The sequence below is a fragment of the Saimiri boliviensis genome, chromosome 4 (genome assembly GCF_048565385.1).
Source record: "Saimiri boliviensis isolate mSaiBol1 chromosome 4, mSaiBol1.pri, whole genome shotgun sequence".
In the NCBI taxonomy this organism is placed as follows: Eukaryota; Metazoa; Chordata; class Mammalia; order Primates; family Cebidae; genus Saimiri; species Saimiri boliviensis.
The window spans coordinates 156,341,183-156,354,641 of NC_133452.1; the positions used below are offsets into that span (position 1 = coordinate 156,341,183).

Below are 13,459 nucleotides of genomic sequence, written 5' to 3' on the forward strand. Positions count from 1 at the left end.
GCTAGGGGCAGCTGCCTGCACCCCCTGCTCTGGATTCCTGCAGCAGCGGTCCCAGGAGAACAAGAGAGAAATCCTGACAAGTAGCAGAGCCAGTGCAGCACGCCCGGGTTGGGATAGGGTCGAGGCCATCACCTGCAGCTGAAGTATGACCCAGATGGGAAGTAGGAAGTGCGGCGCCTGAGCTTCCTGTATAAATAAACGCGCTGCTGCCGCCGCTGCTGCTGGTGAGCTGTGCCCCACGCTCGCGCTGCAGCGTCCCCGGGCATTGCAGCTGCCAGTCAAGGCCAGGAGGCGGTCGGGGCCTCCTCCTCCTCCCGACCCGTAGGTCTGGGAGCGCGAGTCCTGTTGCAATCTTGCAAAGTGTAAAGCTGTCAGCCGCGGAGCACGGAGGAAAGACGGAGAGAATGAAAGAGCTCCTCCTGCCCTGTGTGCCAGCAACCCGGACTGGCGGTGAGCGCGCGGGAGGCTACTGAGAAGCCCGGCGCGGAGGAACGCAGGTCTCTTGCAGGGTAGGTTTAGCGAGCTTTTAAAGACTACAGGCGTTGCAAACTCGGGATGGTATTGCTGGATTAAGGGAAAAGGACGGGAGACTAACTGTGACACCGTGATTTTTCCATTTTCTGTCTCTAGTGCTCAAACTATACAGAACTGAATTCATTCTGAATGCCTAAACACCTGTTAACTTAAAAAAAAAAAAAAGGATGCCTTTGTAAAAGGAAAGTAGTTTGATTTCTAATTAAAAACAGCTTCTATAATAGAATGTATTGTAGAATCCCAGATTAGACCAGAACTCTCCCTAGGTCTTAAGGTAGACCAAAAGTTGTCATAATCTCGGGTTATGCATTATAATGCTTATTTGATCAGGTAATTGTTGATGAAACAGACTGAAACTCTGATTCTATAAGAGCCATTCTCATATTTAAGTTAAAATGAAACTGATTGCCGGTTCTACAGGGAAAAGGTATCTTTTGCTTATTCTTTCTAGAACACCTTTTGTTTTTCTTGTGAGTTTCAAGGATCCCGGTCTAAGTCTACTGCTCATGCATATATACTCTTCACATTCAGATTTCCCAGAAATTAATTCCTTCCTCTGGGAAATGTTCTTTCATTTTCCACGAACAGACTGTCGATTTCTTACTGCTTTCTGCCTCATGTATCTTATCAAAACATTAGCTCTGAGTCCTTAATAGGACTATCTCTGCTCTTCTGATTTGGCATTTCTGGACGTTTATTTGAACATTGAGAGGTATGAATTAACTCACAGTGTATCTAACATTTCTAAAGAAGCAGATTAGGGGGTGTCCGTGCCCGGAAACAAAATAAATGAACTTTGGGATGACTCAGTTTTTAGGGTGTGAGTAAGAGGCGAAAGAAACCTAGCTAGTCCCAAGTTGCTGGCTAATTAGAGTATCTGGCTACTGTAGCTTTCACTGAGATGAGCCTCCTGGTCCCTTTCACATGTAATCCCTCGGTGAGTCTCTCCTCCTTAGTTTATCTTTCCTTCACAACCCAGGTCCTTTTCGTGGGTAACAGTGCTTTAAATATTTCTAAAACTATCTTGATGGGGAGAAAAACCTTGAGCAGATCCTCAAGGCCGTTTGTAGACCAAGGTCATGGTTTCACACAACCCCTGCTCTGCCCTTGTACAACTTTGACTGGCATTTTAATTTTATTTTTGTAGTGGGCATGAACTTAGAAAAGTGGGAAAGGGAAAAACCTCTGTTTCAAAAGTAGTCTCTGACTCATTAATGGTCTTGATGATGTTTAAAAAAAAGGTAAATATGTATAGTGAACGTGAACAAGATGTTGAGTAGAATTGGGTTGCTTGGCTTTTGATTTGAAACAAAACTCAACCAAAAAAAAAAAAAAACCCCAAAACCCCAAACCAATCACCTTAGATAACTTGCTCCTACACTACTGTGCTGGAAGTAAGGCTCGAGTGTGGTCAAACCCTGTCCATTTACCCAGAGTTTTACAAATATTTACAGTCACCTATGCCAAATATCTTTGTGCTGAGCCCCAAAGAACATTCTCAGCATTCAAAAGCCCCATTCTTATGAATGGTTTCAGTTCATTGGCAATTTAAAGGCATTCAGGCTTCCAAACTAGGTCAGCTTAAGACATGTCTTTTTAAAATAATCAGTTTTGGTGTCTCAAATTATGAACCAGATTTTCGGAGCCAAACTCTACAGCAGAGAGAAAAGTATGCACTCTTTGGATAGAAAAAGCTTACTTTATTTATCTACGTGGTATGACCATTTAACTTCCTGAAAAACATCTTCAGTAATACGAACATTTTTAATCTGAGGAATTTTAGAATTCAGTACTTAAAATTTCCTTCTTGAAAAGTCATTTCAATATTTTAGACATTTAAAAACATTTATGTGTATGTCAGAATCCTTTCTCCAAAGTGTTTCTGCTAATCCTGGCTTCTGTGTCTCCCCTGGCCTTGACTTTATGACATTACTTTCTTGGTGAGTGAAGTTCTTAGTGTTTGAAATCTCCAGTTGAGATAGAGGTCAGAAATCATGCCGAACCCAGATGTTAGTGAAGGAACAAAGTCTGCGCGGTTTTGGGACTAAGCCTACTTTGTGCAACTGATTATTTTGGATGTGGGAAAAGGGCCAAGCTGCCAGACAATTCGTGCTTTTCACTTGGGCTTTGGGTAATAGGTATCTGTAGCCATTCCTCCTAAATACTGAAACATTTCTTTCAGGGGTGCCTACCTTAATTTACAGATGCTCCTTACCTACTACCAATTGTCAATATTTCTAGCTTGTGAATTTCTGGAAGTGAATACAGATGAGAACCAGGCCTTTCTCTCCTCCTTGTACAATCAGAAAAATTAACCACTGTGTTACTGAGTGACTATGATTTGCTAGGTGCTATGTTAGATGCTAGGATGTAAAGATGGCTTAAGGGGTGGTTTCTGTCCTGAAGAAATTCTCATAAGCTCGAAAGTGACTTGGTACTAGAGTGATAGTTCTTAATTCGTGTTGCTTTGGCAGATTATAAAAAGTACTTTGATGTTTGTCATCTCAGTCATCTTAATATTTTTGGCACTGTTACACTGACCATTTGATCATTAAGTAACTGAAGAGGTATGGAACACATAAGTTAATTTATATAAATATTGTAATTTACATTTTTTACCTTTAGGTGTATGTGGGAGGTCTTGGACTAAAGTTTTAGTTTTATTAACTTTGGCATTTGCTATTTACCTAGTCAGCGAGTACTTTGGAACCTGATGCGTCATACCGTAGTGGTTATTAAAAAATTGATAAGTGTATATTAGAGTGAAAATGACCAGTGGTTCTACAACGTGGAATGAGGAGCTTCTCCTCTATGATCAAATCTCTTTCTTGAATTCAAAACACAACAATCTAAGTGAAATACACTTTTCATATTCATAGCTGGAGATACTTCTGATCATGTGGCTTGTAGTATTTATTAGGAGCATGCTTTGAAAGCTGTGTCCTATTATTTTTTAATTCTTTTGAAGTTATGAGTTTGAGTCTCAGCCCTTCGTCAACTTGTTCTTTGTTTTTCTTGGGAAGACAGAAAAAGACAACCCATTTCTCTGTTGGACTTGTGGCTGAAACCATAAACCCATACATTCTCCTGCATATGATTATATGAAATCCTCTGTTGGCAACCTCCTCAACTAGTTGACTCTTAATAGGTAGGAGCTGGGTTTAATCACCTTTATATCTCTAGCACCTAATGTGTAGAATTTGTTGTTTGTGTGTTGACTTTGTTTCCTCCATGATAAATTCCTGTTACAGGAAATTAATTGGCAAAGACATACAAAGGTTTACACTTGCGCTTTGCTCAGGTGGGATGAAGATTCCTCTTCCAAATGGGTTTCCAATTGTCTCTAATTAAAATTTCTATATGAAACTTTTAACTTTCACAGGAGGGGGTAATATTGGCACATGCTTTTATTCATTTGAAAAAAAAATTTTGATTTGGATATTTGTGCTTTAGCGGGTCTGGTTTCCTGGTAACGTCCTGACCTGAGAAATCCACCTGGCTCTTGCTCTGTAAGGCTGTTTGAAATGCCACTTCTCCTTGATCGGTTAATTACATCATTGTCTGACCTGCCTTTAAGTAGTGTTCCTTCCTGCTTCTGAGCTTTGTTGTTATGCCAGGCAGAGGGAAGAAAATTATTTTGCAGGGCTGTGTGAATAATTGTAGGAGGCAGGGAACCACTGATTAAAACAGGAGTGGGCAAGACGCAGGGGTGATATTGAAGAGGCAGCTACCATGATGAATGCAAAATTGCCATGCCAAAAATATCATTGAGCTATTATGCTCATATGCACTCCTACCTTCTTTGATAAGTTTATATTGTTAGGAAAATTGGGAATGGATTTCCACCTCTTGGGCCTTACTCTGTAGCATAATGAGAACATGGAAAGAAGGCAAGAAGAAAGAAATGTGCTTTTAAGAAAAAGGAGCAGCATTTTGCAGATGTGCCAGATGTTCTCTCCTCTGTAGGATTTGGAGTTAGCTTACCACAGTGTCATGTAGATTGTTGACAGTGCTGGCATATTGTTGACATTTGCAGGAAAAAATACTAGATCTCACTAAATTCATTGTAATGGACTTTTTCCGTAACCTAATTTCAAACAGCAAAGAGACTGTTCAGAAAACAGTTCTTGCTGATACTTTAAGATGCTTCTTCTTCCCGATGAAGTGCCTGCTTTTTTTACCCACAAAAAAGGTTAATAGGGATATATTTGCATATCAGCTCCATTTTTAGAAGGTAATAGTCTCCAAGTTACAAAGTTGTGATCTCATTGCCATCCTAGAAACTGTTGAGATGACGATGTTGAAACTAAGGAATTGTAGACTAAAGTGCTTTTTGAGCACTTTAAACCATGAAGCAGTAGAGAGAAAACAGAAGTCCTCTTCCCTACGGCAGGAGGCACAGTGATAAACAGTGTTTTTATAACACTGCTACCTCACAGAGCCTGAATAGGTGAATATTTACTTCCTCACATCTAAGACCTAAGTATTTCCTAGTTTTGCTTGTGTTAGAGAATATTTTCTAATCGCTTTTATTTTTTCAAGTAATGACAACGTATCTCATGGGCGATACCATGTATGTACTCATTGGCTTTGAGCATTATTCTTTTAAACAGTAATTAATAGATATACAATATATTTCAGTAATTGCATTTCCCTAACTACAAGTGGGGCAGTCTGTGTTTCTGTTGGCTCATGTCCTCTTAGGGGATGCTTTGGAACTGTTTTTCTGATTGGAAGGATGTATGCTGGTTCATCTTGTCCTTGAATGACCTTGAAGGTGCAAGCAGAGAGCAGAGCTACAACACTGGCCACAGAGGAGGTCTACCATTACCTCGCCTCCTTCATTGTTCTTGCTGCTGCTGCCAACCAGCAGGTCACCTGCCATTGTATTTAGATTGTCTTTAGTGTGGAATGTCAGCTAATTGCTGATAATGGTCAGCACTTTATTAGATTCAGTCAGTACCATTTGGGTCACTAATAGTTTCTGTTAGGAACATGAACCAGTAGCTAACTAAACCACTCTATTGGGCAGAAGTACCAAGATCAACATAATGCCGATTTTCAGATTGTGTCGAGTGGGAACTGGTTGCCTGGTGTGTTCTTAGCTGGTATTGGGAGAGCTTTCCTAACAAGACAAGGATGCGACTTTAGATGGCTGCTTTTTTTTTTCTGCTTTATTAGAATATTAGCTTCTGGAGAATGTATCTGCATTATACAAGGCAACCCTTCAGCCTTTCTTCGTCACCAGCTGCCCTTCCTGAAAACTTTCTTCTTTGCTACCTCCCTCCCACATTGATGCATTCATACCTGTTATTGCAGCTACTTCACAGTGATGACTCCATGTCTCGCAAGGGCTTATAAACATGTTAGACTATTCATATGTCTTCTCTTCTACTTTGTTTCGTGTTCTTGAGTAACTCCTAGACTATCATAGCATAGCTTGGGATTAAGACCTCAGTGCAGATCAACTGGACTTTTATTTACATTAATATCCTGTGACATCAGTAATATCTAGTTGATTCATTTTAGTAGCATTCTATTTCTTAGTCTCTTTAGTTGTGCTTTAGCAATTTCTCCAAATTTTAAAGTTTCTGCATAATGATGTAAAAATTCCAAAATAATTAGGAATGAATGTCCCAATAATAATTAGGATAAGTATCCTAATAAAACATTATTCTTTCCAATTACACTATCTTTTTGGGCAAGGGAATAACTGTTGATTTTGGATAGTCAAACAGACATAAACTACATTGGTTAAAAATGCTTTGAATGGCCAAGCACAGTGGGTCATGCCTGTAATCCTAGCACTTTGGGAGGCTGAGGCAGGTGGATCATGAGGTCAGGAGTTTGAGACCAGCCTGCCTGATCAATATAGTGAAACCCTGTCTCTACTAAAAATACAAAAATTAGCCGCATGTGGTGGTACACGCCTATAGTCCCAGCTACTCAGGAGGCTGAGGCAGAAGAATTGCTGGAACCCGGGAGGTGGAGGTTGCAGTGAGCTGAGATTGCACCACTGCAATTCCAGCCTGGGCAACAGAGCCTGACTCTGTCTCAACAAAACAAAACAAAACAAAAACACAACTTTGAATGGCTGGGTGTGGTGGTTCATGCCTGTAATCTCAGCACTTTGGGAGACTGACGTGGGCAGATCACATGAAGTCAGGAGTTCAAGACCACCCTGGCCAACATGGTGAAACCCTGTCTCTACTAAAAACACAAAAATTAACCAGGCTTGGTGGCGGGCACCTGAAATCCCAGCTACTTGGAAGGCTGAAGCAGGAGAATCACTTGAACCCTGGAGGAGGAGGTTGCAGTGAGCTGAGATCACATTACTTCACTCCGGCATGGGCGACAGATCGAGACTCCTTCCCTACTGCCAAAAAAAAGAAAGAAAAAAAAAGTACTTTGAATGTTGGCTTTCCCATCATTTACATTTTTGGAGCAGATTGAGATTGCTTTTTCAGGCCATCAGCAGAATATGAACATTCCTTATACATCCCTTGCTGAAGTATTTCTTTCTTTGGCAATTCTGATGAAAACGCATGAGGGAAAAGGTGACTTTCCTGTTCTTTCCTATCAGATAGTACTTGCTTCTCATACAATGAACACTTTATAGTAGGAGAGACACAGGTAGAGCTGCTGGTTCTCCTTTCCTGGTAATTTAGTTCAAACTCCGACGCTTTAGTGTGGCTTTCCTTTCTTAAATGGCCCAGCCAATCTGTCTTGTTCTATTATTAGGTATATGTAAGCAAGTGATACCTGCTACCAACCGTAGAATGCCTAAACCTGAAGGCAGTTGTCAGATTTCTCTTCTTTTTTTTTTTTTTTTTTTTGAGATGGAGTTTCATTCTTGTTCCCCAGGCTGGAGTGTAGTGGCCTGATCTCAGCTCACTGCTACTTTTGCCTCCCTGGTTCAAGGGATTCTCCTGCCTCAGCCTCCTGAGTAGCTGGGATTACAGGCACCCACTACCATGCCCAGCTAATTTTTTGTATTTTTAGTAGAGATGGGGTTTCGTTATGTTGGCCAGGCTGGTCTTGAACTCCTGACCTCAGGCAAGCCACCCTCCTTTGCTTCCCAAAGTGTTGGGATTACAGGCGTAAGCCACCATGCCTGACCCAGATTTCTCTTCTTTCCAAAGTGTCCCTTGCATTCTCTGCCAAAATTCAAAAGTTCTTGAAACTCAGTGAGAGGCACAGTCATATCTGTAATCGCTGTCAAAATAATGATAATTGTTACCTTTTAAAATCAAGTGGTAGGGTGGGTAATGCAAGTCACTTTCTTATTTCTGGTAGAAATGTGAGGTATGAAGCTGAACAAGTTGAACAACCCAGTAAGAGTGAGTTAGCCTCTCTCTGGAATGAAGACTTTTCTTGAAATCTGGAGGGGAGTAGGTATGAATTGCCTGTGCCCCTATGAAGTTGTGGCCTGATGGGAGGGACAGGAGGAGCTGGATGTGTGTTATCAAATGTTCTGAGCTTCAAGAGGCTCTAGTATTAGGGGTTTCATGTTATGAAGACCAGTGAATCTTAAAATGACACAAAGGAAGAAATGCAAGGAAATCTTGGAGCCATTGACAGGCATCTCAAGCGTGGGGCAATTCATTAGACGCTTTCCAGAGTCTCCTATTAACTGCTTGAAGAGCTCCTTTTGCAATGAATCAATGGTGAAAGGATTTCTGGTTTGATATTCTCTCTCTTTTTTTTTTTTTAATAAAGTGCTCATTGCATGTCATTCACTTTTTAAACATTCATTGTTGGTTTTGCCCAAAGTGACAATAATGGGTTAGTTTTAAATCTGTGCGTGATGCAGGTTTAGGCTTCTGTGATGGTTCCTGGGGGGCTACTGAGTGGGGAAAGTCAAGGGGGACTGGCTCTGGACACCCACTGTTGGGTGCCAGCACGTGTCTACCTGAATCTGTTTTATACAGTGGTGGTTTGACCAAGATTTTTGTTTTTTAGAAAGCTCATTGCTTGAAAAAATATCTGAGAGCCATTGCTTTAGGGAATTGGTGGTGTACACAGAAAAATAAAACACTTTTTGAAGAATCATTTTGGATTGTTGACATCTCAAAGAGGTAAAATGATGTAACTTTTTTCTTCTCTGTCACCGAGTCACAAGTCCTGCCTGTTTGGAATGCTTGGAATTTTTTAAACAAAACACATCTCTGCTATGTAAAGGCTTTTCTACATGAAAATATTTTTACATATAACATATATTTTTTATAACTTTGACTTCATAGCCTATAGGCATGTAACGCCTTAGTTTTAAGGTACAAACTTAACGTACTGTTTCTAGTAAGAGACAATTATTTTTCACATGGCCTTGATTGCCACAGTTTCTAGTTCTACCTTCAAAAGAGGACTATTTCTACGAATATCCGATATAAGTATTTAAGTATGGATAATAATTGAAGTATTAGAGGAATCCAATATGTCTTTCAGGAGTATCCAATTAATTTCTAAGAGGTATCCAATTATGTCTTTGTTTTTCAAGAGTACATTAAAACTTTGGCCTGTTAAATGTCTCCTAAAAATAATAAATAAGACTGAGAAATACCTGGATTTCTTGAAGAGCACCCAGAACTCTCGCGAGGTCAGAACATCAGACTTGGCTCTTCACACAGCTTTCTCCAAACGGCTAAGTGTATTTGACATTTGGAGTGTGGGATGGTTCTGGCCTGTGTCATTTCTCCTTTCCCCTACTCTGGAAGCATTTACTACCTACATTTCTTGTTGATTTACTTGGGATTTCTCTTGAAAGAAAGCTGATTAAGCAGTGCATCAGTGTTGAGAATGTAGAGATGAAAGACTGAAGTTAGGGAAGCTGGTGGGACTGTGTGCTGTGAGCTGGGGAGTATTGGAGACGCAAGCTAATGCCAGGTGTTTAAGTATGAACTGGGAAGAAGGAAGAGGTAAAATCATTCATGTTTATGCTGATATTGATCCTAAAGAGAGGTTTTTAAAGAAACTCAAAATCCTGAATTCGAGGTGCAGGTCTATTTGAATTTAATTTGCTCTTGGTTGATAGCTCCTCAGTAGTTAATAGAAGAAGAACAGTGTGTCTTGAACCTTATTGGACCTTTGCCAAGAAAAAACATGTCTTCCACATGGAAACGTGGAAACATGTGGAAGACATGGTTTTTAATTACTTGGAATCAAGTCTTCTGGTACTGGGTACTGGGAGTAGGTGACCAAGTGCTTCAGGTTGCTAGAGTTAGTAATTGTTGACTTTCTGGTATGACTTAAAATGAAAGTGGACAAACTGACAAGCAAATATCTCATTATTTTTTTACCTTTCCATCTAATTGAATTTGTTTTTCACCTACTTGTTTTATTACTTTTGTACTTACATATTGAGACTTAAGCTATTGTGGGACTAGGTAGCAAATTACATACATGTAATTTCTTTTGCCCGAAAATGAAGAGGAAAAGAGTTTCTTTCTTGTAGTGGGGAGGTATATTTGCTATTATTTATTTTTTCTTTTTTTGAAACGGAGTCTCACTCTGTCGCCCAGGCTGGAGTGTAGTGGCGTAATCTTGACTCACTGCAACCTCTGCCTGCCAGGTTCCAGCAATTCTCTGTCTCAGCCTCCTGAGTAGCTGGAATTACAGGCACCTGCCACCACGCCCAGCTAATTTTTGTATTTTTAGTAGAGATGATGTTTCACCATCTTGGCCAGGCTGGTCTTGAACTCCTGACCTCATGATCCACCCGCCTCGGCCACCCAAAGTGCTGGGATTACAGGTGTGAGCCACTGTGCCTGGCCTATTTGCAATTATTTCTATGGCAGAATTTATTAGAATTGGCTACTCTTTAAAAACAGTAAAAACTATAGGATTTTGCTTTTGTTTAATCAGGACATGAAGCTTTCTGATGTGATATAAAATATGAATATGTAGGGAAATTATTTTCACAATTATTTAGTCTCTTTTAAAGATAAAGATTCAGAGTAAAAACAATCTAGTGGAAGAACTTAGGGTGTAGTTTTTATTTTTCAGTCTAAAAATACCTTTTCCCATAGTCATGCCATGTGTGGAGTCACATTTTGCTCCTGTACAACTTTAGGGACCTTAAGGATAGCTGTGGTCATGGACTTGAACTCTTTCTCTTTCCCTTCCCCTTTCTCCTCCCTTTCCCAGCTTCATGTGTACATGTGATATCCACGTAAGGCAGCTCTGGTGTAATGGATCTGGCACTGGGCTTGGTGGCCTCAGAAGGTTGAGGTTTGTATTCTCCTCTGCCATGCACAAGCTCTGAGAACTTGGGCAGATTACCTAACTTCTCAGTACCACAATTAATCTATAAAATGAGGAAAACAATTATTTCATCATCCCAAGCAGAAACTCTGTACCCGTTAGACATGCCAGGTGAGGAGGTGTACCTGCTTCCACCTCCTGTGGTCCCAGGTACTTGGGCGGTGGAGGCAGGTGGTTCATGTGAGCCCAGGAGTTCGAGACTGCAGTGAACTGTAATTGTGGCACTGCACTCGAGCCTGGACAACAGAGAGACACCCTGTCTCTAGGGAAAAAAGTAACCCACAATCACTCTTCATTTCTCCCTCTCACCAGCCCCTGGGAACCTCTATGCTACTTTTTGTCTCTCAGAATTTGACTACTCTAGGTACCTCATGTAAGTGGATTATATAATATTTGATTTTCTGTCTGGTCTGTTTTAGTTAGCATGATGTCAAGGTTCATCCATGTTGTTAACATGTGTCAGAATTTTATTTCTTTTTATTCCATTGTATGTATATGCCACATTTTGTTCATTCTTCTGTTTTTTTTTGGTTTTCATTTTCTTTTCTTTTTTTTTTTTTTTGAGACGAAGTTTCATTCTGTCACCAGGGCTGGAGTGCAGTGGCACAATTAAGGCTAACTTGAAACCTCTGCCTCCCAGGTTCCAGCGATTGTTCCGTCTCAGCGTCCCAAGTAGCTAGGATTACAGACACATGCCACCATGCCTGGCTAATTTTGTATTTTTAGTAGACATGGGGTTTCACCATGTTGCCCAGGCTGGTCTTGAACTCCTGACCTCAAGTGATCCACCTGCCTTGGTGTCCCACAGTGCTGTGATTACTGGCATGAGCCATTGCACCCAGCCTCATTCTTGATGGATACTTGGGTCGCTTCAACCATTTGGCTATTGTGAATAATGTTGCTATGAGCATGGGTGTACAAATATCTCTTTGAGATTCTACTTTTGGTCTTTTAAGCATATACCCAGAAGAGGAATTGCTGGATCATACGTTACCTCTTTGTTTAACTTTTTGAGTGACATTCTATTTTTAAGTACTTTTTGAGTCCGTTGAATTGACTGTAGTGATGCAACTCCTAAATGATATGTTTGCTCATAGTGGTATTCCCCTCCTCAGCTTTATTGAGGTATAATTGACAAATTATATATACTTGCAGTATACAGTGTGGCGTTTTGCTATGCATATGCATTGTGAAATACTTAAATCAAGCTAATAAACATTATCACTTCTCATTTTTTTTGTGTGTGTGTGGTGAGATCATTTAAAATCTGTTGGCCATTTTCAAGTATATAGTATATTATTACTCACCCTAGTCACCATGCTGTATGAGACTCCCCAGAACTTACTCATTTTGTCTACATGAAACTTTGTAAGTTTGACCAACATCTCCTCATTCCCACCTCACCACAGTGGTGTTTTCATTTCCGTAACACATATGATGTGAATCAGGACCATGAGGTCAGCTTAAATTTCAGGACTTCAGGGACACCTTGCCAAGGTAGCACACTCTCTAGCCCGTGGTTCTCAGAAATGCATTTGCTGTAAGTTTAGGGATAACCGAGGGTGAGAATTTGATCACTGGCCTCCTGATGTGTTGGCTAAACAAGAGCTGTATCAATCCATATAATATTTTCTGCTTTGGACCTTTTATAGGGATTGAGGAGACTGAAGAAAGTTGAAGACAGGCTGATGGGCTCAGCTGGTAGGCTCCACTATCTCACCATGACGGCTGAAAATTCCACTGCTGGAGACCTGGCTCTGGCCCCGCTCATCACTTGCAAACTCTGTCTGTGTGAGCAGTCTCTGGACAAGATGACCACACTCCAGGAATGCCAGTGCATCTTTTGTACAGCTGTAAGTTTTCCTTGATGCTTTCACTATGAGAAAATACATTGGGAAAAATTATAAAAGTGGGATGTATTTCTGCAGTTTATTGAGGAGCCAGAACTTTGCTGCAATATGATCCTGCTTTGGAAAGCATTTCATATTTGAATCTATTTCCAAATAGTATCTCAAATGGTTAATCATGGGTTTACCTGTTCTAGGTAAGTATAATGTGTGTTTGAAATTTAATTATTGGTTGAATAGTCTGTCTGTTAAGGTTCAAGGTATGGAACTTATTTTCTATTCTGTAGTTAACTGTAGCTATGGAACAGAATAGAAAAATTTATTTTTTATTCTGTAGGTAAGTACCACCTATAAGAAACTCACCAGGTATTTTGAATGATGGAGAAGTCAGGTAGCAATGTACTTTTTTTTTTTTTTTTGAGACAGATCTTTGCTCTTGTTACCCAGGCTGGAGTGCAATGGCACCATCTCAGCTAACTGCAACCTCCGCCTCCTGGGTTCAGGCAATTCTCCTGCCTTAGCCTCCTGAGTAGCTGGGATTACAGGCATGCGCCACCATGCCCAGCTAATTTTTTGTATTTTTAGTAGAGATTGGGTTTCACCATGTTGACCAGGATGGTCTCGATCTCTTGACCTCGTGATCCACCCACCTCGGCCTCCCAAAGTGCTGGGATTACAGGTGTGAGCCACTGCGCCCGGCAGCAATGTACTTTATCTACTGAATTTTCATTCGTTTACTTGTTCATCTTCCACAAAGCACATGGTAGAAATTATATTGTGTCATAGCTCCTTTTATTCTGTTTTCACAATATGATGAA

General features: G+C 40.5%; 1 protein-coding gene across 13 annotated transcripts in view; it reads left to right on the plus strand.

Moving 5' to 3' along the window:
• Positions 1-13,459, plus strand: part of RNF144B (ring finger protein 144B) — a 206,887-nt gene that overhangs the window by 112,751 nt on the left and 80,677 nt on the right. For 10 of the 13 annotated variants that reach the window (XM_074398493.1, XM_074398492.1, XM_074398494.1 and 7 more), the window contains one exon: positions 12,447-12,647. In XM_074398493.1, coding sequence (XP_074254594.1) covers positions 12,447-12,647 — 201 coding nt within the window. Of the gene's footprint in view, positions 1-205; positions 510-529; positions 1,472-3,693; positions 11,168-12,446; positions 12,648-13,459 lie in introns of those variants that run through there. The other 3 variants (XM_003927312.4, XM_010338019.3, XM_039462732.2) reach the window with 3 other exon arrangements.